We start from the raw sequence: 26,126 nt of genomic DNA on the forward strand, positions 1-26,126 counted from the left end.
GGTTAATATTAGAGTACGGAGGAGGAGGAAATGATGGAATTGATAATGTAAATTAAAATGTGGAGTAAAAGAAATAGTATTTTATGTGGCTTTGGTAAGAACAACGAAAATAGTTTGCAGTTGATGGAAGTTTGGTAAACACTAGTTGAGGACAAGTAGTAGCAGTGAACTTTATTTGACAAACCCTTTAGTGCCTTATACCAGGTAGTATTCTCAGTGCAAAGCAGATGCTAACTTACTCAGCTGTGGTTAATGGGCCTTGAGGCATTAGCCTAGTCTAGGGTAGTGTCTCAACTATGGTTGCACAATAGAATCAAACAGGGAAACTTGTCATAATCTGGATGCCTAGTCTACAATCCAAACGAATTAAATCACAGTCTGAGGGAGGGACCTATGCATCAGTATTTTTAAAGCTCCTTATATTATTCCAGTAGATAGCCAAGGTTGACAACCACTGGTCTAGGGCCTTCCAAAAATCACTCCTTTTCACAAGAAAAGCTTAATCAGTCATGCAGAAGGTAATTGAAGACCTCTGTCCCATGCCTTACAGAGAAAGATGATAGAGACATGGCTCACAGAAGCTCTATCGTCTGAAGCAGGTGACAAAACTGCAAACTCATGTTTACAGTGCTGGCTGACAAGTGCTGATGCTTGAAAGTATGTTCAGAGTGTTTTGGGATCATAAAAGAGCAAAACTAAAATTTAAAAAAATCATTAGATGTCAAATTTAGAAAACTGTTAAACTGAATTTATTTTGGATTTTTCTTCCTTATACACAACTTTCATATTGGAGTGAACAAAAAGCAAAAGGCACTTATAAATCACTATCAATTTAACCTTCTTAGCTTGATTGTAGCCTTTGTGTAGTCGAGTTGGAGAATAGGTATTTTGTCTGTACATGATAGCTAGGATAATAATTTTGTCCTGGTATGGAACACACCCTTAAGTACCTTATAAAAGCATCATTGAAGTAGTGTCCTTCCAGGAGTAAGTCACCATAGTTTTACCAAGAAGCTCAGGACTGCTATAAGACCTTTGGAAATAAACTGTTGAAGTCTTACTTGTGGTCACTGATTCTCATGTACCTAGTGTTTTAAATACTCATATAGCTCCTGTATTGTGATAAGTCATTGTTGGATCACATGCATTTTAAAATTTAGAGTTAAGCAAATGTGTAATTTTAGATTAATTAATTAAAGGCAGCCATTGAGGCATTCAAGTGGATAAAATTACCAAATAATTTACTTGTTTCTGATGGTAACATTCTTCAACAGCTCTTGATTTATATTAGTATAGATTACCTTACTCTGAGAAAACCTGATTCTCCAGTGGATAGATTTATTTTCAGCTAAACCTTTGTAGTCTATACTTAAACATGAATTACTTCCTGGTTTAAAAAACAGGCGTAGCTATTTGTGGTATTTTTGTCTTGCGCCTTTGGCATCTCAGTGGTGTGAACCGGAGCTATGCCATCTGTAGTCAAGTGAGATTATTTTAAAAAGGGGTGGGGGGTGGGAAGTAAAATGATTCACTGGAAAATTTCGGCACAGATTCTTAAGGAATGGTAAGATAACCCTAGAAACATTCTTATTTGGTGTCATATGCTGGTAGTGATGGGGGGAAAAAAAGAAGGTACAACTTGTTTCTTAAGATTTTGCTATTTTGAAAATCAGAGAGGTGCTGTTAGAAAGGAAGAAAGAACTGCATGCAGTGTCAATTAGCAGAGCTCTGCAGTTGAATGAATAATTTTCCTCTCTTAGTGTGAGCTGGAGCCAGTGAGGTTCATTTCTAGCATGCAACACCCAAAAGGCAATATTCTCATGTTTAGGATGGTTGTTTAATTTCCCGATGGGTATATGTGATACAACTCTTGATGCTGTGATACTTCAGAAACAGAAGGGCCAGTTCCTAGAATGTTAAGTAAGTCTGTGGGGCCTAGATAAGCCATTTCTGAAAGCTGCTGGGTTTAACATATCTTCACTTAATGATACATTAAGTATATATATTGATTATATTGATTTCAGGGAATTCTTCCAGAATTACATTTGAGATTTGCATGAAACATGGTATCTTTTTTTCTTCGTTTTCCTTTTCAGAAAGAAGACATAGCTCATCCAGCAAGCCTTCTTTGGCTGTTCCTTCCACTTCAGTATTTTCCTTCTTCCCTTCTCTGTCAAAAAGCAAAGGAGGCAGTGCAAGTGGAAGCAACCGTTCTTCCAGTGGAGGTGTTCTTAGCGCATCCTCATCAAGTTCCAAGTTGTTGAAATCGCCCAAAGAGAAACTGCCGCACAGGGGGAACACCAGGCCAATGCATCCCATCCAGCAAAGTAGAGTCCCCCATGGTAGAATGTGAGTATGGCCAGGAGGGTTTTTAAAGCTTACCTGCTGGAAATGGAACTGTGTACACCAGTGGCATCTGAGAGTACCTGTGAATAGTATAAAAGAGAGCCCACTTAGGGAAGAATTTAAATGTATGTTACATTATTTCTCGATGTTTCCCTATCATGTCATAGAAAACTTTTCAGAGTAGTAATAGCAATGATTATAAGGTTAAAATATTTATTGATCCATTCTTGGGTGCTAGCTACTGAAACCTAACTTTAAGTGTGTACTGTATCACTTATCACAACAACCTTATGGAATAAATACAGTTATCATGCTCGTTTTCCAGATGAGAAGGAAGCCTAGTGAGATGGGGGAGTTTTGTCCAAGAAGGCCTCAAGACACATAGGTCTGGATTTATGTCCCACTTTTGTCACTTTTTAGCTGTAGGGATTTGGGCAAGGCACCGTTTCTTTCTGAGTCTTAAGAATAACAGCAACTGTGTTGGGTTATTAGGAATATTCTAGTTAATATATGTCTAGCACTTAAGTGTCTGGCCATAGGAGACAGTTAATGAATGGATACTGGCACTCCTTCTACTGCTGCTGTTGATAATAGTAATGATAAAAAGTTGCAGAGATTCCCAGATGCTGCTGTATAATTTTCTGGGGTCTGTGGAGCAAATAGGGAAGCAGTGCATCCTCCCATCAGCCTTAGGTTCACATCACAGCAGTGATGAGGGAAGTCTGAAGGGGGTTCACACCTGCCAAGTATGGCTTTGGCAAGTTTCCATGGTTGCTCAGTAGATTGGCAGGCTTCTTGAGGTCACGTGAGGGAGTGGCCACGCATTCCCACGAAAACATACCTCACCTTGTCATGGCATCCCTTAGCCTGGTGGTGGGTGGCTTTTCCCGGACCAGCCTGCCTTTGGAGGCCATAGGTCCAAGGTCTGGTAACCTGGTTAATCTCAGGGCGAGGTTTAACACCTGCTGCTGCATAAGGACCTTGCCAGCTGGGAGAGGATGTGACATCTTGCAGTGTCTCTACTGCTCTCAGGCTATTCCAGGTAACAGCTGTTTGGGGCTGTTTGTTCTGGTGACTAAGCCCCCAGCCCCTTTTATTCTGTCAGAATGGTTTTTGTTCTAGGAGCTGTCTCAAAGCCAGAAAAACTGCCAGTGTTGTGTGTAAGTCACAGCTAGCCTAACAGCTGTTAGAACACTGACTCCACTGAACAAAGTTTAAACAACCTTATTGATTCAGATCATCTTAACTTAGAGCTAGGGCTTTAGATAGGAACCAGGACAGTTGTTAGCTTCCTACCAGTATTTTCAGTTTTACCAAGCAAAATGATAGTGTCAATAAAATTCCAAGATGCATTTCTTTGTTAGTGGTACAGGCATTCCCAAACTCCTGTCATAGAAACATTTTTCAAGGACTGGAGAATTACCACTTTAGTAACACAACATATGTTTATTAAACACTGGTCTCCCTTATTGACAGAAGCAATGAACCTCTTTGAGATATGTTATTAAGCATGTTTGAATTTTCCTAAGTCTTCAGTGACATTTGTTGGAAATACTTGCTCATTTAGAAGTCTACTTTGTTTTGATGAATTCTTTCTTAAAAATGGCAGTCGTAGAAAGATTCTCCAAGGGTTCTGCAGTTAGTCTTTGGTTCTTTTAGACTCTACTTCTCATGTTTTGCTTCTTACAGAAATCGCATTGCATTGGGTATCAGGTCTAAGGCTCCCATAGCCTCATGTGTAAAATTTTTCTGAAATGATGAAAGACCAGGTAAATTTGATGTTCCACTGAGGGTTTTGCCTCACCAGCAGGGCTATAGACTTAATAAGTGTGAACCTTACTAACAAAATTCATAAGGAGCCTCCAAGAGGCTGGCCCTGTTCAGCACTTGGGTAGACCCAGGCTCTACCTCATCCCTCTGGCTCACCATTCACCTGGGAGCTGCTGAGGCACTCAGGCACTGGTTTTCTCACTTCCTTTTACGACAGCATGACGCCCTCTGTGAAAGTGGAAAAGATTCATCCGAAAATGGATGGCACACTACTGAAATCTGCGGTGGGGCCAACCTGTCCTGCTACTGTGAGTTCTTTAGTCAAGCCTGGCCTTAACTGCCCCTCAATACCAAAGCCAACCTTGCCTTCACCTGGACAGATTCTGAATGGCAAAGGGCTTCCTGCACCGCCCACTCTGGAAAAGAAATCTGAAGACAGTTCCAATAATAGGAAATCTTTAAATAAGAGATTATCAGGTAACTTCAAATTTTCTTTTTTCATCATACTTCTCTACATATTAAATGGGCATTTATGGGGAATAAATCAACTACAATCTAGAATTCCTATTTTTAAAACTGGTCAACCGCAGGAACTAAAAGGAAGTTCCTTAGTTAATCTGCTTGTTCTCTTCACTCTTGGTTTTTAAAGAGCGTGAGAATATGTGTGTGTATGTAGATCGTATAAAAGAAGCTTTCTAGTGGTGTATTTCTGAAGGAAATAATACAGACTTAAACAATATCTTTCCTATCATCTGATGGCAGTAGTCACCCACTGTCTTAGTGATGCTGCTGCTTTGTTGCAGTGCTCACATATTGTATATTCTTTATTTATTGATAATGTGGATTTTATTCCAGCTATAATTTAACTGTTGATTTCTTCTATTTTCTTACTTACAAAATACATGGAGGAGAGTTTGGCAGGCTGCATATAATGCCTGTGTTCTTTTGGCAGAAAGAGAGTTTGATCCTGACATCCACTGTGGGGTTATTGATCTCGACACCAAGAAACCCTGCACCCGGTCTTTGACATGTAAGGTAGGTGGACTTCTGAAAGTGAAGCCGACTGTCCTGATAAACATGGGAGACTGGGATGTACCACACTACTCCCAAAGTCTCTCTAACCCAGAGAGGATGCTCTGGGGATTGTTCTGAATTGTGTAGGTGAGGGGAAAACTTGGTTCTGTTGAAGAAAGCCTCAAATTGACAAAATGTGAAGTGTGTTGTTATAAATTATAATTTTGACAGAGATTTTGTTTCTTTTTTTTTTGAGACGGAGTTTTGCTCTTGTCACCCAGACTGGAGTGCAATGGTATGATCTTGGCTCACCGCAACCTCCGCCTCCTGGGTTCAAGCAATTCTGCCTCAGCCTCCCGAGTAGCTGGGACTACAGGCGCACACCACCATGCCCAGCTAATTTTTGTATTTTTAGTAGAGACGGGGTTTCACCTTGTTGACCAGGATGGTCTCGATCTCTTGACCTTGTGATCCACCTGCCTCGGCCTCCAAAAGTGCTGTGGTTATAGGTGTGAGCCACCGCGCCCAGCCTAGAAGTTTTGTTTCTAATGAGCAATGTTGAATCCAAGGCAACAGTATTCTTTCCCTTCCTAGTCTGTTATTTTTAAAGACTTTGAATATTTCCACACAGAAATTTAGTATGAGAGGCTACCTTTGACTGTCGTTTAAATAATACTGACTTAAAGCAAGTCCAGAAATTTCCTTTGCATGTGTATGAACATTTAAAAAATGTGTAACCCATGGTTCTTAAATTTTAAAGGACCACTTTTTAAAAAGTCTATAACTTTGACATAGCCCTATTTTCTAGTTAAAAAAAAATATACTGCAAGTCAGGAATACCTATAAGTCCCAGCTTGTGGGGAGGCTGAGGCAGAAGGATTACTTGAGCCTAGGAGTTCGAGTCTGGCCAGGACGACAGTATGATACCTATCTCTTTTAAGAGAGAGAGAGAGAGAAAAAAAAATAGGTAAAATATATTAATAATTTAAATACAGGCTAAGAAAATGTAATGGTTTTCCTTTTTGCTCTGGGGTCTTCCTTATTTTCTTTAAAATGGCAGTATGCTAATAAGAAGGTAGTATATTTGCTGAAAAGTAAGGATTATTGATTTGGGGGTGGCTTCAGGTCATCAGTGACACCTCTGCGTAAATGAGAATGTGTATGTGCATTTCTCTGGAGGGTGTCCCTAGCTATCTTCCAGAAAGATTCAAGACGTATTTTAAGTCATTGCTTTGAAGTATGTAATTTTAAAACGTTGGAGGGGGAAAGAGGGTAAAAATGATAAAAGTTAGCATTTCCTTCTAAAAATTAATAGAATTATTAGTGTTTTATTTTACATTTTATTAAAGTGTATTTGAATAAAGGACTTAGGGCCCTACCCCACCCCGGAACCAGTGGAGGCATGTTATAATCTTCTGGAATAGGGAATTTTTAAGTGGTTCTTATTTTAATTTAAGCTTCTAATTTAATTTTGATGTACAGATTTTGTCTCGCAACAGTGGTTCAGAACTTTTTTGGGAAAAGGGTTGGTCAAGGGTGCCTTTATCTCATTAAAAAAAAAAAAAATACCATGCTCCATATTCCCAGAATAAAATAGTGCATACACATATGTATTCTGAAATTTTCTATCATGGGTTAATGGACACTCCCACCCTAAGCCCATCCTTGGATTTCTAGGTTAAAAACTCTCTTAGTACAAAACTGCTTTTGTTTTGTATAGGGTACTAATTGAACACACAGTGGTGTGGTGGTGGTCTATGAATATAGCCATCTGAGCTCTGTAGAATTATGTCAGTTTTAGCTTGCCCTTAAGAGAATGTGGGAAATCATGCCTCAGCCCTGCCACATCATGATCACTACTTGTCATTCTCCTTCTGCCCTCTTCTTGCCTCTACCCGGCTCTCAGTAACATGGATTTCTCAATAGTATAGTACCTACGGGCAATGAGGTTTGCTTTTTTCAAACCCAAGATGCTCTTTTTAAATCATTTATAGAGTGTGGCAAGGAACCACGCCTTTTTTCTTTTCTTTTTTTTTTTTTCCAAATTTTATTGTGATGAGAACACTTGAGATATCCTCTCAACAATTTTTCAAGTGTTGCAATACAGCATTTTTGACTGTGATAGAATATTATACAGCAGATGTCTAGATCTTGTTCATCTTGCTTAACTGGAGGTTTATGCTCATTGATTAGTGACTCCCTATTTCCCTCTTCCTTCAGCCCCTAGCAACTACAATTCTAGTCTTTAATTCTGTAAGTTTGATTATAGATCTCATATAAGTGGAATCATGCAGTGTTTATCTTTCTGTGACTGGGTTACTTACCTTAGCATAATGTTCTCCGGGTTTATGCTTACTGTAGCATGTTGCAGAATTTCCTTCTATTTAAGGGCCGAATAATATTCCAATGTATGTATATACCATGTTGTCTTCAGCCATCTGCTGACAGACATTTATATTGTGTCTACATCTTGTCTATTGTAAATAGTACTTCAGTGAACATAAGAGTGCTAATACCTCTTTGAGATTCTGATTTCAGTTATTTTGGATGGATACCCAAAAGTGAGGTTGCCACAAGTTTTTTTTTTGAACTCAAAATCTTCAGGAGCTTGACTAGCATTCTTCTTATGCCTTTTTTGCTAGGTGGACTGACTTTGAATGCATCTGCATTTTTCCTCCCATCTTCCTTTTTAAATGATGTGTGCTCCCATTGTCCTTCTTTAAGGGTGTATTACTCTCTGTGGCATGGCGCAAAGCCTGTCATCTCATTAATAGTCTTCAGCCCCACCTTGTCATATGAGATCAGAATAGAACTGGCAGAAAATGCAGTATCCACCAGGCCAGCCCTTTTACAGGATACCTTGACTTTTTTTTTTTTTTTAATTGTTTTGTCAGTTCTTTTCCCTTTCCTTCCCTTAACTTTGGTCTGAATCTGTTAAGCTTGGTAGAACTAAAGATTCCTTTGTGTCCCTACCCTGAGTGTTTCCCAAATTGCTGTCAGGTCTCTCTGTCTTAGACTTAGAACATTATCTCCTCTCTTCACCATCAGAGGATTTGCTGCTATTTGTTCCAATTACTCATTCTCTATTGTCTGTCTGCCACCCTGACTGCCCCTTCCTCACTTTTTCATCTGTCTAATATGCTGTTGAATGTCCTCTGTGCCTTCCATGCAGAGAGATTTGTGACTCCTGTAGCCTTTGTCCATTCACTCATTGTAGAACTTTTTATTACATACATCTGTGAGCATAGGCCTCGCTTATTCTAGGTCCCGGGGGATAAAGGTTTTAGCACAGTCACCATGTGTTCCCTCTGCTTGTGGAGTATATAGTCTAATGAAAGAGATGGAGATTAATAATCACCAAAATAAGTATAAAATTATCACTGATGAGTTATAAAAAGATGAGAGGACTACGTTATGAAAGCCTGTAATAGGGAAGTTTGGCCAGGGAAGCCTTTCTTGCCATAGGAACATTGGGCTGAAATCAATATGAAAATTTATCTGGGCAGAGAAGGATGGGAGAGGCAGGAGAGGTGGAGGAAACATTATGTGTGAAGGCTCTGTGACAGGAGCAGAACAAATTCCTTAAAACCTTAAAGCCAGCCAGGTGGTTGAACAGAAAGAGGGAGGGAGAGTTACATGAGACCATAGGAGCAGAGAGCAGTAAGCAAGGGTCTTGAGAGTATGCAGGGCCGCAGAGTCTAGTTACACAGTCAGTCTTCATCCTGTGAGCCTTGGGCAACCTCCATTGGATTTCTGTTTGGAATGGTCTTCACAGCTCAGTGGAAACCCTACTTACTCTTCAAAATGAGCTGGGAAAATGTTGTATCTGCCTGCTTTCTTCATTTGGCTTTATTGTGCTAGGCCCTGGGGACATTCAAGCTGAGGAGAGGTTTATACATCTGCTTGGAGAGACACGCAGGTGTATTAGTAATGTTTTATGTTCATTACATTGGAGGGCCATTATTTTTATAAACTTTTTGTTCGAAGCATTCATTGAGTGTCAGGTGTTCTTCTAGATGTTGGTATAACACAAACAAAACAAAGTTCCTTGTCTTCATTTAGGTTACTTTCTTATGACTGTTTTCCATATTAAAGAAAATCAAGTAAAAATGTAAAAAGCTAAGCACATTTGTGTGTGCCAGGTTCGTTTATTTAGGTAGACCTAGTTTGCAGTGTGTCGTAAGGAGGTGGGTTGTGTTAATCAACTGAAAATGGAAGTTAGAAGCATAATTTCCCCTTTAAGTCCCTAAAGTTGTAGCAAATATGCCAATACATTTTTATTATGTGTAGGGGCATGCACACACACTTTTACAGTATTTTGTAATATAAAAGAAGGAAATGTGGGTGAATTCATGTATGTTTAAGGATATGTGGTTAGGGGCCACTGTAGCTCATTTAAACTAGTCCACTCTTCAGGATTAGTGTCTCCTTGCATTTGTACAGACTGAGACCTCAGCAGTGTGGCATGGTCAGGTTTAACTTGACCTGAAAAGTCATTTCACAGTGATTGGACTTGACTGTCAATAAGGTTTGCCCAACCCTCACCAGTTCACACCTGTATATTCAACTTTTATCTTCTGTTAGCAATGGAATAGGCTTATTTGTTTTTGTTTTTGTTTTGTTTTAATGCCAGTAACTGTGAAACGTGTTTGGACTGCACACACATATGTTTTAAGGTTTGCTTCAACCACAGGTTTCTATTGGTTGTCGTCTTTAGACAAACACTGCCATAATTTGACTTTCTCTTTTTCTCTGTGTGTTCGTTTCTTAATTCTGAAATTAGACATTGTCTGAAGACTGAGGGTTGTTGCCATCCCATTTCCTTGCTTTCCATAGCCAGTGTCTGTAGCGATTACTTTGTCTCCCTTCATGTTGATAGCATTTCTTCTCAGCCTCATCTTCTAGCTGGTGTTCCTTGGCTGTGGCAGTCTGCAGAATGCTTTGGGCCACTTTCTCTTTTTACATGGCATTTTTGTTGGAATAGAGAGACGCAATTGCATTTAATTTTTACGTTCTGGAATTTACTAAAAGAATACTTTCTGATACATGTTTTATGGAATAATTGTTTCTTTAAATTAACATGCAGAATTTTAAATGGTCTGAAGAGGGTTTTTCTAATGGAGTTGATAAGAGCCCCCAAAACCAAATTGTTATTATGTCACAAAACATGAGTACTTGTCATATGTCACTAATGGTTACACTTAGTTCATACCAGGTGTCACAGCTCACATTTCTTTTTTCTTCTGATGGAAATAACATTTCCATATTCTTTTGCATTTAGAGCCTAGAATGTGTGCTTTTGGTCTAGCTAGGGAGAAAAGATTGGGCCCTTATTTTAGCTTATCAAGTGCTGAGTAACCTTTCACTATGCTTATGGTCTAGATTACTTTTTTATTGGGAGTGGTGTTTTGGGATATAAGGCAGACCAAAAATTATTAATGAGATTCTTCAGTTTCTGTATGTCTTTGGTCCGCAGACACATTCCTTAACCCAGCGCAGGGCTGTCCAGGGTAGAAGAAAACGATTTGATGTGTTATTAGCCGAGCACAAAAACAAAACCAGGGAAAAGGAATTGATTCGCCATCCGGACTCTCAGCAACCACCGCAGCCTCTCAGGGACCCGCATCCCGCCCCTCCTAGAACGTCACAGGAGCCGCACCAAAACCCTCATGGAGTGATTCCTTCCGAATCAAAGCCTTTTGTAGCTAGTAAACCTAAACCTCACACCCCCAGTCTTCCAAGGTAAGCCAAGCCCTCCGACTCTTTCTCCCTCCTTCAGAGATGAGACTTTCAAATATCGCAAAACCTCAGTATCATCATGATGTTGAGAAACATACCTCAGGCTCATTGTGGAGATAGTTTTTTAAGGGAGTTTTGCTTTAAAAAAAAAAAAAAGAGATTGAGTTCATCAGTAAGTTTCAACCAGGGCTCCTCTTTGTTGTAAATGCAAGCAGTGGAATATAGTTAAGAGTTACCTAGTCTATACTTGCTCAACATCAAGTGTCTCAACCCTGTTGAGCAGGCAGAAATTGGGTCCTTCTTAGGGGTTAGTGATGGGAACACTTCACATGGCTTTGGCAGCAGTTTCACTCTTTTGTCTTTATATAGCAGTGGTAATTCTTGCTGTGGGGACAGGCATTCAGCTTGGATTTTTACAGCATCCATTTATCAATGTGTTTTTTCATTCATTCATTTGGGGCTTTGGTCCGAGCATGTGTTAGGATTTTAGTAGCAGAATAAACAGTGGATCACAGTGTTTTAATGAGAACTTACACCTCAGAGACAGTGATAGTGGAATGTGTGTTGGGGCTTACATGTTGAATCAAGTTGAAGTAAAGACTACCTAGTTTCCAGAGGGAAGGGAAAGAGAAAGACGTGGAGAAAGAGGGGCTTCAGTGTTGGCATTTATTGGCAGCAAGAGCTTCTGCTGAGGAATGTGCCAGCCCTTGGTTGCTATTACTTACTATTTCAGCCTCACGTGTCTGATCCTTAAAATGGTTGCCTAAAGGTGGAAGCACCTCTCTCATGGAGACACAGGTGTCTGTTTGAGCCTATCCCAGCATGAACCTTGTGGTTGTTGTGCAATATGCTGGAGGAGCCATCAGAATAGGCTCCCCAGAGTGTGGTCAGGAGCCATCAGAGTAGGCTCCCCAGAGTGTGGTCAGGTTCTGGCCAGAGATTCCTCCCCAAGTCCTTTCTTTGGTCATCTCCTTGTTGAAGTTTTTGCATTTAGAAAAATGTAAGCTAAATTCCAGAACCATGAGGCCATTAAAGGTGTAGGAAAAACACATTACTGCCCTTGAGTAAGAGGCTGTAAGGTATCCACATAAAGTGGCAATACCACCTTATTCTTCTGTCACTTCCTTTCTCTTCTAGGTTATCTTAGAGCACTTTGAGAATTATAGTTGGCCCTCTGTATCCATGGGTTTTGCATCTGTGGATTAAACTAATTGCAGATTGAAACTATTTGGGGAAAGAAAAATTGTGTCTGCACTGAACACGTATAGGCTTTTCTTGTTAGTATTCCATAAACAATATGTTACATAGCATTTACATTGTATTGGGTACTAAAAGTAATCCAGAGATTATTTCAAATATATGGGAGGATGTGCATAGGTTATATGCAAATACTACACCATTTTATATCAGGCCACTTTGTACATTTGTGGATTTGCTGATTTTGCTATCCCCAGTAGGTTCTGGACCCAATTCCCCATGGATACTGAGGGATGACTATGTTTCATTTATTGTCTTAGTAAACCAAATCCAGTTGAAATTTGAAGAGGAATCAAAGAATTCTGTTAAATTCCACATGTATATCCCCTTTGGGGGAGAATAGAAGAAGGATCTGAACCACCCAAATGGCAATAGAAAGGATTTGTTCTAAGTTACCTTGATTATATCTGGCAAACAGCTAAACTTAACATCCTGCAGTTCAGGAGAGAACTTTACTCCCAAGCCACCTGGATCAGCATCTGTTTTCCCCCAGTGCTAGTGGTGGAACCCAGGCCTCCCCTAGGCTGTTTTGGATACATTGTGGTATCTCAGTTAAGGTGGCTGATTGCCAGGTGTGTGATCTGATCCGTGCTGCACTTTCTACTCACCAAGGCCTCCAGGCTGCCCTGCTCAGCAAGGTGGGAGTGCCCCCATTGACCCTCCTCCAGTCCATGAATCTCCACACCCTCCCCTGCCTGCCACTGAGCCAGCTTCTCGGTTATCCAGTGAGGAGGGCGAAGGCGATGACAAAGAAGAGTCTGTTGAAAAACTGGACTGTCATTATTCAGGTCATCATCCTCAGCCAGCATCTGTAAGTTCCACGTCCACCCCCGCGTTGACCCTCCCCACGCAGCATGGACAGGGCACTGCAGGGGGGCGCGCCAGGGACCTTGGCATGCCCGTATGTGTGGGACGCGGTCAAGGTGTGAGAGCAGCTCAGAACAGGGTGCCCCGGAGGCAGCACACACTCTGTACTGGGGACGTCTCATGATTTTTTCCCTTTCTCTTCCATGACACTCAGGGCTAGGCATTGTCACTCTCATGCTTCACAGCCTCCGGTACTCAGAGGCAGTTCTGTCTTTCCTGATTAGCTCCTTTCCTGAAGGAGAGAGAACCCTGACCAGGCATGCCAGTGTGGGAGTCAGCAAGCACGCGGCTGTTCTCTCTTGCAGTTTTGCACATTTGGGAGCCGGCAGATTGGAAGAGGCTATTACGTGTTTGACTCCAGGTGGAACCGGCTTCGCTGCGCCCTCAACCTCATGGTGGAGAAGCATCTGAATGCACAGCTATGGAAGTGAGTGCCTGTTGTTCTTTGGGAGAGGATCTGACTTTACACAGTGCTGCATTGTCGTCCTGTTTCCTGTGAAACTGATGTTATGAAGATAGGCTTATCTAAATGAAGCTGGCCTTTGGCCCTGAGAAGAAGGTGCTTTGTCATTCATTCATTCATTCATTCATTCGTTCGTTCCCAACTACGTATTGTTCTGGATGCTGGGGTTCAAAGCAGAAGGACTGACACATGTGGAGGTCACCATCTAGTTGGGAGTCAGTGAGGGGAGAAAAAAATTGTCTACAGAAGAGTAAGGAGATGATAGCTTGTCCTAAGGGAGAGAATGGAAACAATAACAATCACCAAGACTTACTGAGAGCCAGCTTTATACCAAAGAACTTAAATATATTTAACGTTCACAATTCTCTGTCAGGTGACCATGATTATACCTTCCCCCCGACTCTTGTTTTGCTTTTTTTATAGGTAACAAAACTGAGATACAGTGTCATGCAGCAAGTTAGTGGTACGGCCAGGACTTGAACTTAGTGGTAACTTGTTTTCAAGTAAAGAGCTGAAAATATACAGGCCAGGGGGATTCATGGAACACCTGTCTGAAGAGGCAGTCTTTGAACTGAGAAGGATGAATGAGAAAGATCAGCCACTGGGATGTGGGCAGGAATGGGTTCTAGGCAGAGGAAGCAGCTGTGTCAAGGTCTTGAGTCAGAAGAGACAGCTTGTTTGAGAGACAGCAAGAAAGTGAGCATGGTACAAGATGAGGTCCAAGAAACCAGCACGGGCCAGGTAACACAGAAATTGCTTCAGTTGAAGGTTTTAGGTAGAGGAGCCATGTGCTTCAGTTTGCAGTTTAAGACACCTTGTGTGGTATTGTGTAGCTAGTACTTCCCAAACAGGATTTTAAGTGGAAGAAGAGTTCCATGGCCAAAAGGTTTAACTTTAAAGGCTTTCCTGAAAAGGAAAAGAAAAAATCGTTTTTTTTTTAACTGCAGAACTTCTCAGAGCCTTTAATCGGCACTGTGCTTTGTAACTCTTGAAGCAGGGAATGTCATGTGTAGTGTGGAACATGTCCCAAGCTCTTTTGACCTTGGAACCATTTTTAGAGGAACATTTTGGAGAAGTAGTGTTTGGTGGGACTGACTTTGGTGAATAGTAAGCTTTGCTAAGGTGACTGTCCAGTAAGCAGCTCATCCCAGATCCTCTGTTTGGGTATCATTTACTAGTGTCTCTTTAAATGGACTCTGCCAGTACATTCATTTGCCTCCCTGCCTTGGTTTTCTAAAGTCAGATACTGTCGGAGGCCTTGGATTGTCTACAACCCAAAGAACTATCTCCATGATCATTAGTAGGACTTAATATTTGTTTCCTTAGAGGACCAGGTCCAGAGCACTGTTACTCTACTTTTCTTTTTCATGTTTTTTCCTGGTTCTTACTGGATAAGAGATTCTTATTTATGAAGGAACATTGTCCCTGCCTAGACACAGAATCAGGGGAGTGGTTTTGGGCATTCTCAGGGTTTTTTCCATATCAGAACTCCCTAAGATACCTGAAATCTCAGCTATATAGTTCTTCAGACTACCCATTGGAACTTGGAAAGCACACTGAGCTCATGAATCTATGGGTTTAGTGTACTCCTAAGAGTTTATAAAGGACTTCTGAATGTTTTATCTCCATTATGTGCCTCATGGCCAACAGTTTGGGCAGATAGTTTCAGTTCCCAGTGGCTTGGATGGTGAGACTTCCTTCTTGATGTTGTGAACTTTTTAAAAAGCAGGATCATAAGGTTGACTCTGCTGTCTACTCTGTTCTGTCTGAAGGCTGCCTGCCTTACCCCTTCCAGGGAGAAGGAAACCGACCCTTTTCATGAGCACAACCATTGGTTTTAAAAAGTCAGTACAGCAATAAGAGACGTGTTGCCCAGTAATGAGCTGGCACATAGGTTTGGGGCAGATGGGAACTTCCTGCATGATGCCACCCCACATAGGAGTGCTGGCGGCCTTTTCAGGCAGCCCTTGAAATTTGCTGCGGGGAGCTCAGTACTTCTCACCCAGAGAACTGTTCTCACCTGGCATCTTCGAAGCACTCAAGGAAACTTTCAAAGAGGTCCAAGTCCCATCCTACTGGCTCAGCCCAAAATTCTTCCTTACAGGGTTATTGTGGTAAAATTGGAGGTAAGTAAAGTGGGAATTGAGCATGAAAGCGTAATCTCCAGTTTCTGGAGTTTGGCCAGTGGTGAAATTAGACCAGCACTTTCTCTGCAGCATGGCCATAACCCAAAAGGCCCCTGCCCAGCTCCTACGATTTCTGTGAACTGCTTGTCCTCTGTTGATTAGGGACCACTATCCCATACCCCTAAAAAGGCGCTGGGATGGTTTTCAAAGGATTTTTGTTGGTGGTAGTTTTTTTTTTTTAACTTTTTGAAATGGTAATACAGTCATTTGGCTTAAAAAGGGAAATACAAGTATTAAAAGGCATACACTGAAAATGCACAGTCCTCCTGTCCCCTACCTGCAGGTTTTCTACTCAGTCCTCAGACATTTTTATTATTTTTTGATGTATCTCTACAGAGTTTATTTATGCAAACACAACTCAGTGTGAGTACATATTGTTACCTTGCCTCTTTATACACAAAAAGGTAATGAACTACTTAAAAGAGCTTTTCCAAGAGGAACTTACAATTGCGTCTCTCAGAGATCCATGTCCTTCCCTGCTCCGGAAGGCTTTTCTTACCTCAGGATTTGGTTCCAGGCAGTCTGGTCTTTAGTCTCTGGCTTCCTGAGCCACCTGGTGGTCATGAGAAGCCAGTGCTCCTAGTGAGCAGTGGCGCTTGGACTTTAGGGTAGGGATTCTGGATGCCCCCGAATCACCCAGGGGCCTTGTTGCCCTACAGATTCTGATGCATTCGTTCTAGGATGGGGCACAGAAACTCAGCTTTCCTAACCAACCTTCCAGGTAATTAATGACAATGCCTGCCACCTTCCTCTATGAGTAGTGCAGAGAGAGAGCCCTAGCCTCTCAATCTTGGCTCCACAGTAGAATCCCCTGGAAAGATTTAGAAATTACTGATGTCTGTCCCGCACTCCCTGCAGAGACTGGTATAATTGGTATGGATGTGGCTTAAGCTCCACAGGTGACTGTAACATGCAACAGCTGGAGTTGAGAAGCACTGATGTCAGGCCAGAGCTGCATCCTTAAATGGGGTTTTGGGGTTTTTTGTTTTGAGACAGTGTCTCACTCTGTTGCCTAGGCTGGAGTGCGTTGGCATGATTTGGGCTCACTGCAACCTCCGCCTCCCAGGTTCAAGCAATTCTGCCTCAGCCTTCTGCGTAACTGGGATTACAGACGCATACCACCATGCCTGGCTAATTTTTGCATTTTTAGTAGAGATGAGGTTTCACCATGTTGGCAGGCTGGTCTCGAACTTCCGACCTCAAGTGATCTGCTCATCTTGGCCTCCCAAAGGGCTGGGATTACAGGTGTGAGACACCATGCCTGGCTGAATGGGATTTTTAAAGCATGGGCAAATACTTGGCAGTCATTAATTCATTTTATTAATAACAGTTGTCTTTAAAAGCATCTGGAAAGCATTGGGCAGCAGTCTATGCCAGCTCTCTCACTGGGGTAGTGGCCAGGTCTGCCAGGGCTACCCCGTAAGTCAGGATCAAGGCAGTCTTGGCACTTGCCTTCCAGTCAGGCCTTTTTCTCTTCTGCCCACTCAGTTTAAATTCTGCCAAAGAAGTTTTTGAAATTGTGGTACTGTCACATTTAAGATTAAGGGCTAAAATAAAAGGAGACGTTCCCTAGTTTGAATGTAGATGATTTCCTCATCCCCTGAAAAATACCTTGCCCAGACATTTTTAACAGAATCCATTGTTATAACACTATGCTGAATATCCCTTGAAACTCTGGGACTTTTTCCCTTGTTCAGGCCAATAGTTATGACCTCGAAGTTGCTATTAATTAGCTGCACCCTTCCTTTTCTCTCATTTGTTTCTGAATTCTGTCAACATTTATTGAGTGCCTTCTGTGTTTCCTGCACTGCTGAGCACTAGGACTACAATGGTAAATAAGCTTGGGATAGCTCTTACTGCAGAGGAGTTGGTGGTTAGCAATCCAACACTTAAGGGATGAGCAGAAGTTGGGATATTGGGTCATGACATTTTCTCAGAATATAAGGAAGATCAGTGGCTGGAATCAGGGAACGGGGTGTTGGGGGTGGGGGTGGGAGGTGGAGGTAGAGGCTGGGACAGTAGCAGCAGGGAGCTGCACACACACAATTACTCCAAGAGCCCCAGGAAGGCATTAAAGAATTTGAAGGAGAGAGGTGACAGGATTGGCTTTGTAGTTCAGAGCCATCGCTTTGATGTGGATTGTTTCTCTGGGTCATAAGCAAAGAGGGTGCCATCTGAAAGTCTCCATGAATGGCTGCAGTCACCATCACTCATTGTCCTCTCATTTTTTTCAGGAAAATCCCACCAGTGCCCAGTACCACCTCACCCATCTCCACACGTATTCCTCACCGGACAAACTCTGTGCCGACATCACAATGTGGAGTCAGCTATTTGGCAGCAGCCACTGTCTCTACATCCCCAGTCCTGCTCTCGTCCACCTGCATCTCCCCAAATAGCAAATCGGTACCAGCTCATGGAACCACACTAAATGCACAGCCTGCTGCTTCAGGGGCGATGGATCCTGTGTGCAGTATGCAATCCAGACAAGTGTCCTCTTCATCCTCATCCCCTTCTACGCCCTCTGGCCTTTCCTCGGTTCCCTCCTCTCCTATGTCCAGGAAACCTCAGAAATTGAAATCCAGCAAGTCTATGAGGCCCAAGGAGTCTTCTGGTAACAGCACTAACTGTCAAAATGCCAGTAGCAGTACCAGTGGCGGCTCAGGAAAGAAACGCAAAAACAGTTCCCCACTGTTGGTTCACTCTTCCTCTTCCTATTCGTCTTCTTCCTCCTCCTCTTCTTCTCATTCCATGGAATCTTTTAGGAAAAACTGTGTGGCTCACTCTGGGCCTCCCTACCCCTCAACGGTAACATCTTCCCATAGTATCGGCCTCAACTGTGTGACAAATAAAGCAAACGCGGTGAACGTCCGGCATGACCAGTCAGGGAGAGGCCCCCCCAGCGGGAGCCCTGCTGAATCCATCAAGAGGATGAGTGTGATGGTCAATAGCAGTGATTCCACTCTTTCTCTTGGGCCATTCATTCACCAGTCCAGTGAACTGCCTGTCAACTCCCATGGCAGTTTTTCCCACTCACACACTCCTCTAGACAAACTCATAGGAAAGAAAAGAAAGTGTTCACCCAGCTCGAGCAGCATCAGCAGCAACAGCAGCAGCAAACCCACAAAGGTTGCCAAAGTGCCAGCCATGAACAACGTCCATATGAAACACACAGGCACCATCCCAGGGGCACAAGGACTGATGAACAATTCCCTTCTTCATCAGGTAGGAAATGGACTGTGAACCCCATGGGAATGCCCATTTCCTCTCCCTTAGGATCTTTTGCAAGCTCAGAAATGTGTTTGGTTGGGTTGGTTCGTTGGTTTGTAAACAGATATTCAGCTTCATGGTATATTTAAAAAAAAAAAAGTGAGTTCACTGCCATATGAAGGAAACACAGGCCTCTTCTGCCAGAATATATGGTGCCTTTGGAAGATGCTCTTGGGTAAAGAAACTATAGTAATGTGTTTTTAGTAGATAAAGCTGCAGAAGGCATCAGGCATAACGGCAAAATCAGAATTGAAGGGGAGTCCCCCTCTGAAATAGCCAATAATGTGTTGTCCCAATACTCTGAAACGTGTGCCATTCAAGGCTTTAAGGAAGGAAGCAGGCAGTGCTTCCTGGATAGTGGTTCTCTGTTATGTTCCTCTGAAGAAAGCTGGGATAAGATCAGACTGATCTAGAAAGGGGTGATTTAAGATTTAAAATGAGGCCACATGTGGTGGCTCACGCCTGTAAACCCAGCACTTTGGGAGACTGAGGCAGGCAGATCACCTGAGGTCAGGAGTTCGAGATCAGCCTGGCCAACGTGGTGAAACCCCGTATCTACTAAAAATACAAAAATTAGCTGGGTATGTTGGTACACGCTTATAATCCCGCTACCTGGGAAGCTGAGGCAGGAGAATCGCTTGAACCTGGGGGGTGAAGGTTGTAGTGAGCCGAGATTGCAGCACTGGACTCCATCCAGCAACAAAACAAGACTGTGTCTCAAAAAAAAAGGAAAAGAAAGAACATTTATTATTTTTCCCCTCAAAGAATTTCAGATATTCTGGTTAAATCTCACCCTGTATTTTCTCTTTCCATTTTTGAGAGAGGCAGGAAAACAGGATTCAGTATGGGCATAGCAGAAGACTGAAATCTCTTTCCAAGCTCATAGTTTAAAAAATCTGCATATGAACCCCATCAGTAGAGAAATGGCTGGTGGATGTGGATTTCATAATTAACTATGACTTTCTGTCTTAGGCTGTATTTTTGTCTCTTCCCTGCTCTTCTGCCTATTGCTGACCTCACCTGTAGCTGTTTCTTCCAGCTTCCTTGACTCTAACTTCCAGCTCATCTCTCATCTTGTTATTTTATTCATCAGGATATCTCCTCACCTTGCTTACGAACAGGAATTTCAGCAACATCACCCCAGAGCCCTGACTTAAAATGTGAGGCTCTTTTTTATGGTTCCCTCGCCCCCTTCTTCGGAACTTAACTCAAATGCTAGCCAGGTTAGGACTTTATCAGAAAATACCAAGAAATTTCTTAGTGTGATACATAATTTTCCTCTAACATTTGGTTGAATTAACACCCAGTGCCAATGGTATGGGGAAAATATTTGTGAACTTAAGTAGCTGCATACATTATGGGTTATTTATTATGTGTTGTTTAGCATTCTGATCAGGGAATTCCTAGACAAATGAGAAGTGTGCTTTCCCTTCTTGGTTTGTAGTTACTCATTACAGTTTATAAGCATCAATCCAGTATAAACAGAGAAGACATGGTGTACCCATTCTTCAGCACACTGTCTTTGAGAGTAGAGTCCCCAAGAGACGTGATCCCCATGGGAGGGGCATTCCATTGTGCTATAATGCCCATCTCACATCTGTATTAGTGAGCACATTTTACTTAGACAGGAGTGTTGATCTCAATGCCCACAAGTAACAGAAATGACAGAAGGGGCCAGGTGGGGCACAGCAGAGACTGGCAGTGCCTACTAGAAATCCAGAGACATGGAGCAGCTGCTTCCAGACGTTTCTTACTGTTTTAAAGAGAGGCTGCAGATCTGGACTTGGATGTGAAATTTAGTCTACACACACACACACACACACACACACACACCCCACATACACTTTTTTTCTCTTAAACCTGGTATAACCTACATATCTGTGGGCCATCTTTGGCTCATTACCTGCCATTTTGCCACCTTTGATTTGTACCCTGTAGTTGCACTGTGTCTTACAGGAACAAACCAAATAGTCTAACTTTGGGCTTTTTTCTTAAAATCAGTCTCCACTTAAGTTTGTGCTTGAGGGAAATTTTCTCTATGTAAAGTAATACTTTTTATTATGCTGCGCAAATCCTGGGGCAGGAAGAGGGGTGCTTGCTTAGAGATCAAAGAATGTTCAGAACCCCAAGAAGTGTTGCACATTTTTATGTCTTTGTTCATTTATCGTATAGCTTTCATAAGAATCTCAAAGGAACTCATGACCCCAAAACACTTTAAACAATGCTGCTGTTACAAAAGTAGGGACCTCTACTCACTGTTTCTTGGGAGCTGCCTTTAAAACAAAAATAACTGAGCTAGTTGAAGTTTTCTAAACAAGGGCATGAAGTGTGGGACATGCTGGGAAGCCTAGAAGTTGATGGGGTTGAGCAGGCACCCCTGAGAGTATGTTCATGGCCTCTGCCACCAAAGATGTTAAAAACAGCCCACTGTGAAGGCCAGAGTTTCCTCTCCCCCAGCATGGGCACTGCCTTGAGTGTGAACTGTCACACCTGTGTGTACTAGCCCTTGACCTTGTTCCCTTCTCAGTTAACAACCTGGAATACCTTCAAGGACACAAAATCAGTAAATAAAACCAAAAGGCAAACATAAGAGACTTTTCTCTAAGCTAGAAACCCAGGCCTGCATCTCGTCTGGCCAGTCGTGAGTCTGCAATGATTGTGCCCAGTAGTAGTGAAGGCTATTGAAAGCTAAGGCCAAATTCTGTAGCTGACTGTTCATGGCATCGCTCAGTCCATGAAGAGTTAGTGTGCATCCTTTGGAATATTCTTGTTTAGAATCAGGAGAGTGCAGTGTACAAACACTTACTTACCTTTTCATTATTTCCCCACCCCCTCTTTTTTGAAAGCCAAAGGCACGTCCCTGACAGCTGAAAACAGCGCGGGGAGGAATAATGCGGACACTTTTGAGGAGAAGTTACACCTCCACTCAGCACTCTGGACTCCACGATGCCTTTGAGTCTGTTTTCCCAACCTCCTGTGGGCCTCAAGGGTAGAAACCTGCCGGGCTGTTGTTTTAACGAGGATTTCCCTGAAGCTATGTCTGTAGCAGTGAGTATACTCATAAAGGACACTGGATCAAGTTCAGCCACGGAATTGCTTTTATCAGTGTTAAAGTGGTCTGGACTGCTTGCTACCAATCTGTGAGAAGTTTCTGTTTTGTTTTTCAACTTGTAATATATCATGGAGCCACTCTTCAAGTAGATTGGCTGGGCAAAAGAATGTTTTGGAAAGAGTGTTACTCTAGAAGACCTTTCTCCCTCCTTCCTTTTACTACCATTTTTTTAAACACTGTCATCTGTAGGTCACTCTCCAGCAGTTAGACACCTTAACTGGAGACCAGAAACCTTCCAGAGGAGAGAGGGCTGCATCCTGACCAACTCTCTGAAGAAGGGAATTAGGCTTTAGATTTTGTCAGCTGTGTTTCAGGCTAATGGACATTAGCATAAGGTACCATGACAAAATAGCCCAGCCTTAAAGTAATTTGGGAACAGAAGCTGTCAGAAATTTCTAACTTACAAACTGGTTTGAAATTTTTGATGCCCAGACAACACGTATAAACTTGTTTTGGAGGCTTACTTTTCGTGATGCAAAAGCAATTCTGTGTGACTATAAAAAAGAAGAAAGAAAATGCAAGCTAGTTTTGAGAAATGAAGGCCAAATTGGGTTGGGGGAGGGTGGGAGTAAGGAAGTTAAAATCACTATAGGGAGAAAAAAACTTTTTTCAAGATTTCCAAAGAGATGACATTTTCTTAATCCTTTAAGTTTTCATGGTAAACAGTATGTCAGATTGGGTTGGTTGTCCTACCTAGTCTATTTTTAAAAGTCACTTTTTAAAGTGACATTATTAGATACGCTTAACTGTTTTGAAGGCACTCTGTGCATTACTCTTCTTTTCCTCTTTGGATGGTGTCCTGGGACTAAGTGTTGATTTCTGCTTCAAACACTTTTGGCACTGGGTGTGTATGCCTTCCCTCATGCCACTCCAGATGTTTATTTGGATGTGGCTGAGGACGAGAGCAGACATCAAGGGAAGGGAATTGGAGAATGTGTGCGTCCGACCTAATCCTATTCACAGAATTGTAATCCGTGTATAGGATTGCCGTGATACACACCCTCCTTTCTTGGGATTATACCAGCCATCTTGCTGAGAGTTTTGGAGCCCTCTAAGATATTTTTTCTAGTACCTCACCCCTAAAGAAAAGAGCTTAATGTGTTAAAATAGGATTGCTTGGAGAAGGTGTCATTGAATTCGAGGATGAGCTGGAGCCTTTAAATGGGTGATTCAACCACTACAGGCTCCTGACAAGAGAATCAGACACTTTTGCTTAGAAGAACACACAAAGTTGCTGAACACAGGGTAAAATTTCCAAGGCGCTGATCATTGCTCTGGCCAGGGCTTGATGAGAGCCAGTCAGTACATCCTTTTTTTCCTACAATTCTTGGGTTTCAAACTTCAGTTTCAGGGAATTTCAAGTCAACAACAGGTAGAATGAATAAACTTGGTTACCAGCCTAATAATGTGAATTGCTACAGAATTTATTATGTAAGAAAACAAAAACTTTGTGCAGATACTTTAACTATAAGTTGATGTAAAATACTGATTTTTTTTTTTAAAGGAAGGAGAGAACAGTATCTTGTTCAATTATTATGCAATCAGTGAGTAAATGTTTTTAAAATGATACTACAAGAGAGCTTAGTAAGGAGAGAGCATAGATGGGCCAGTTTGGCATAGTTAGGAGAAATCAATCTGGTTTCCATCCCAGTGGGGAAAGAGAGAAGAGGTGAGAGGGAATCAGAACGTACCTAGTTGATTCCTTGGTGACAAGTGCAATGGGGTATGGGTAGAATTTATTTTCAGAGCCAAGGGGACTTGATGGTTATAAATAAAGTTGCCTTTAGCAATGGAATTTATAGACAGATCACGTTGTTCCAAAAGATGTGAATAAGCTCCACGATAAGTTGATTCAGAATAATGTAGATATTTAGATTAGCAAGTATTGAACATTTGATTTCTTAGACTGAGGTTTTAATTGAATTTCATTATGTCTCCCGGTAACACACAGAGCATCGGGGTTAGGAAATTAGCCATTTTGGATTCTGCCTGCCACAAACAGACCTATTCTAAACAGTGCTATTAAATTTTAGACTGTTGTTCAAATATTTTATTTTCTCCTACAACTACTTTTTATTATGAACAATTAAGACCATTTAAAACACTGAAGTATTTTTTTTAATTAAATTAACTTGCAAAAACCAAATTTGCAGTGGTTGGGTTGTTTCTAGACAGACTTTGGTATCAATTTAAAACCAAGATAATTTTTATATTCTTTCCAATAGAATTTCATGACAACTCCTGCAATTTTCTTAACCTACAAAAAAAAAAAAAAGTGCTGCAATGATGAACAAAGAATTATACAAAACCTACTTTTGTATCTTTATTTTGGAATTTCCTGTTCTATTATAAATATGGAAGTATCCCTATTTCAGAAGACATATTTTGTTAAAAATGAATTGTACATATTTAAATATGTATTTTTGCACACGTCTTTTTTTCTGATACCCTGTTTTGGTACAACTGAGATCATCTAGTATTTATTTATTAATTAATAAAAGTAAATACCTTTTTATAATTTGAAGTGGTTCACTGCCAAGCCAATAGTTCTAGAACCTGCCTCCTTTACAGTTTAAGGGATGCCTCTGTTCTGTGAAAGTCTTTGTCTCTTTTAATGTCTTGGGAATGGATTCATACAGATGAAAGTGGGCATTGCTTCTCCCTAGTTGCCTGGTTTCCCTGGTTTCCCGGTAGACTACATGTAACTAAGTGACACACTGCTTTTCTTTTGTTAGTATTTTATGTGTGAGAGTGAGTGTGTGATTGTGTGTGTGCGCGTGTGTGTACACTCTGAGCACATGAGTGTTAGTATGTGATGTGGTTTAAAACTAATGGAAAAAACTGAAAGTGCCTGAACCTAGTTTTAAGCTTAGACAGAATCTCTTTAAAAAGACTTGAATGTTCAGTTGAACTTTTTGGAGTTTGCTTTTTCCACCTAAATATTGTTTCTAAAATTTTAGAGGAGGAGTTGAGAACCATCAATGCTTCTAATTTTGTAAGGTATTGTAAAATTAAGACCTTTTGGTTCATAGTAATTCAGTTTTCAATTGGTGATGGATTGCCTGGTGACACCAAGAGTTACAAATCTTTTTGTCAGCCATCAACTTACACGATGTGTCCATTTTGTTATTCACTCATGAAATACAATTTAAAATATTTTGTATTCCAAAAATATAATACAAAGAAGTACCTCTGAGAACATTGAAAAAATGTATAATTTGAAAAATGTAACTTATAAAGGCAGCTGTCTTCCTGCAAGAGTTCTGTTGCCAAGGAATTTCTTAATGTCTCTCATTCTGTCCGGGGAGGGGTTGGGGGGATTGGGCTTTGAAAAATTGTTGTTAAAAATTTCATTGTTTAGCAGAAAATAATCATTTTTACATTTTGTGCAAACATTTTACCTTTTCAGATCATTTAAATGAGCACTACATACTGTCAGTGTGAATGTAGGGCCTTGAAAGCATTTTGCTATTTTTTTTTTTTTGAGCTTGGTTATAAAAGCAATCTCCTGTGTTAAAAACGTGTGAATAGTTTGATAATTTGTACACATAATCAAGAGCATCTCAGCTGGACTTTGTGTTGGCTGCTGTATAGAACATGAACAAATGTCAAGGGATAGAAAATTACTTTGGATATTTAAAAGAGAAGAAATATATAGTCTATTTGTTTTGTAACAAGTTTCTGTAAATAAAATAATTTATACTATTTATAAGAAAAGGTTGTGCTTTGCTTTATAAGAAATTAGCTTGTGGAACAAACATGTTACTGAACAGGCAATAAAATTAGGACTTCTCAATAAATAAGGTTGGTTGCATGAAATATTTTACATGTTTCTGCCTCGTTGTGATACTAAGCATTTCAGTCAACTGTGACTTTTCATCACCTTTGGCATTGAACACCCTTGTTTGTGAAGCCCCTTCACTTTAGGCTCCCTCTTAATACAGGCTAAATACTTCTAAGTCGATTCTAAGGCTTAGAGATGTTTCCATTTGGGGGCACAAAGCTTTGCCTTGGATAAATTAGTAACTCTGTAAACAGTGAACACTACTGTATTCTGGCCTTGCATGTTTGTGAGGGAAACGAGGGAGTTGGATTGAGAAGCACA

At 41.3% G+C, this 26,126-nt stretch overlaps 1 protein-coding gene across 8 annotated transcripts in view; it reads left to right on the forward strand.

Annotated features, from left to right (window-relative positions):
- The window catches only part of ATXN7 (ataxin 7), a 91,067-nt gene extending 65,227 nt beyond the window's left edge, over window positions 1-25,840 (forward strand). For 4 of the 8 annotated variants that reach the window (XM_035276028.3, XM_078351393.1, XM_035276029.3 and 1 more), the window contains 9 exons: window positions 2,097-2,349; window positions 4,334-4,593; window positions 5,069-5,151; window positions 10,607-10,872; window positions 12,739-12,937; window positions 13,299-13,420; window positions 17,877-18,864; window positions 20,003-20,069; window positions 21,756-25,840. In XM_035276028.3, coding sequence (XP_035131919.2) covers window positions 2,097-2,349; window positions 4,334-4,593; window positions 5,069-5,151; window positions 10,607-10,872; window positions 12,739-12,937; window positions 13,299-13,420; window positions 17,877-18,864; window positions 20,003-20,069; window positions 21,756-21,865 — 2,348 coding nt within the window. In that variant the 3' untranslated portion in view covers window positions 21,866-25,840. The remainder of the gene's footprint in view (window positions 1-2,096; window positions 2,350-4,333; window positions 4,594-5,068; window positions 5,152-10,606; window positions 10,873-12,738; window positions 12,938-13,298; window positions 13,421-17,876; window positions 18,865-20,002; window positions 20,070-21,755) is intronic. The other 4 variants (XM_078351396.1, XM_035276030.3, XM_078351398.1 and 1 more) reach the window with 1 other exon arrangement.
- Window positions 25,841-26,126: the final 286 nt, after the last annotated feature.

This window comes from Callithrix jacchus, chromosome 15, assembly GCF_049354715.1.
Source record: "Callithrix jacchus isolate 240 chromosome 15, calJac240_pri, whole genome shotgun sequence".
NCBI lineage: Eukaryota > Metazoa > Chordata > Mammalia > Primates > Cebidae > Callithrix > Callithrix jacchus.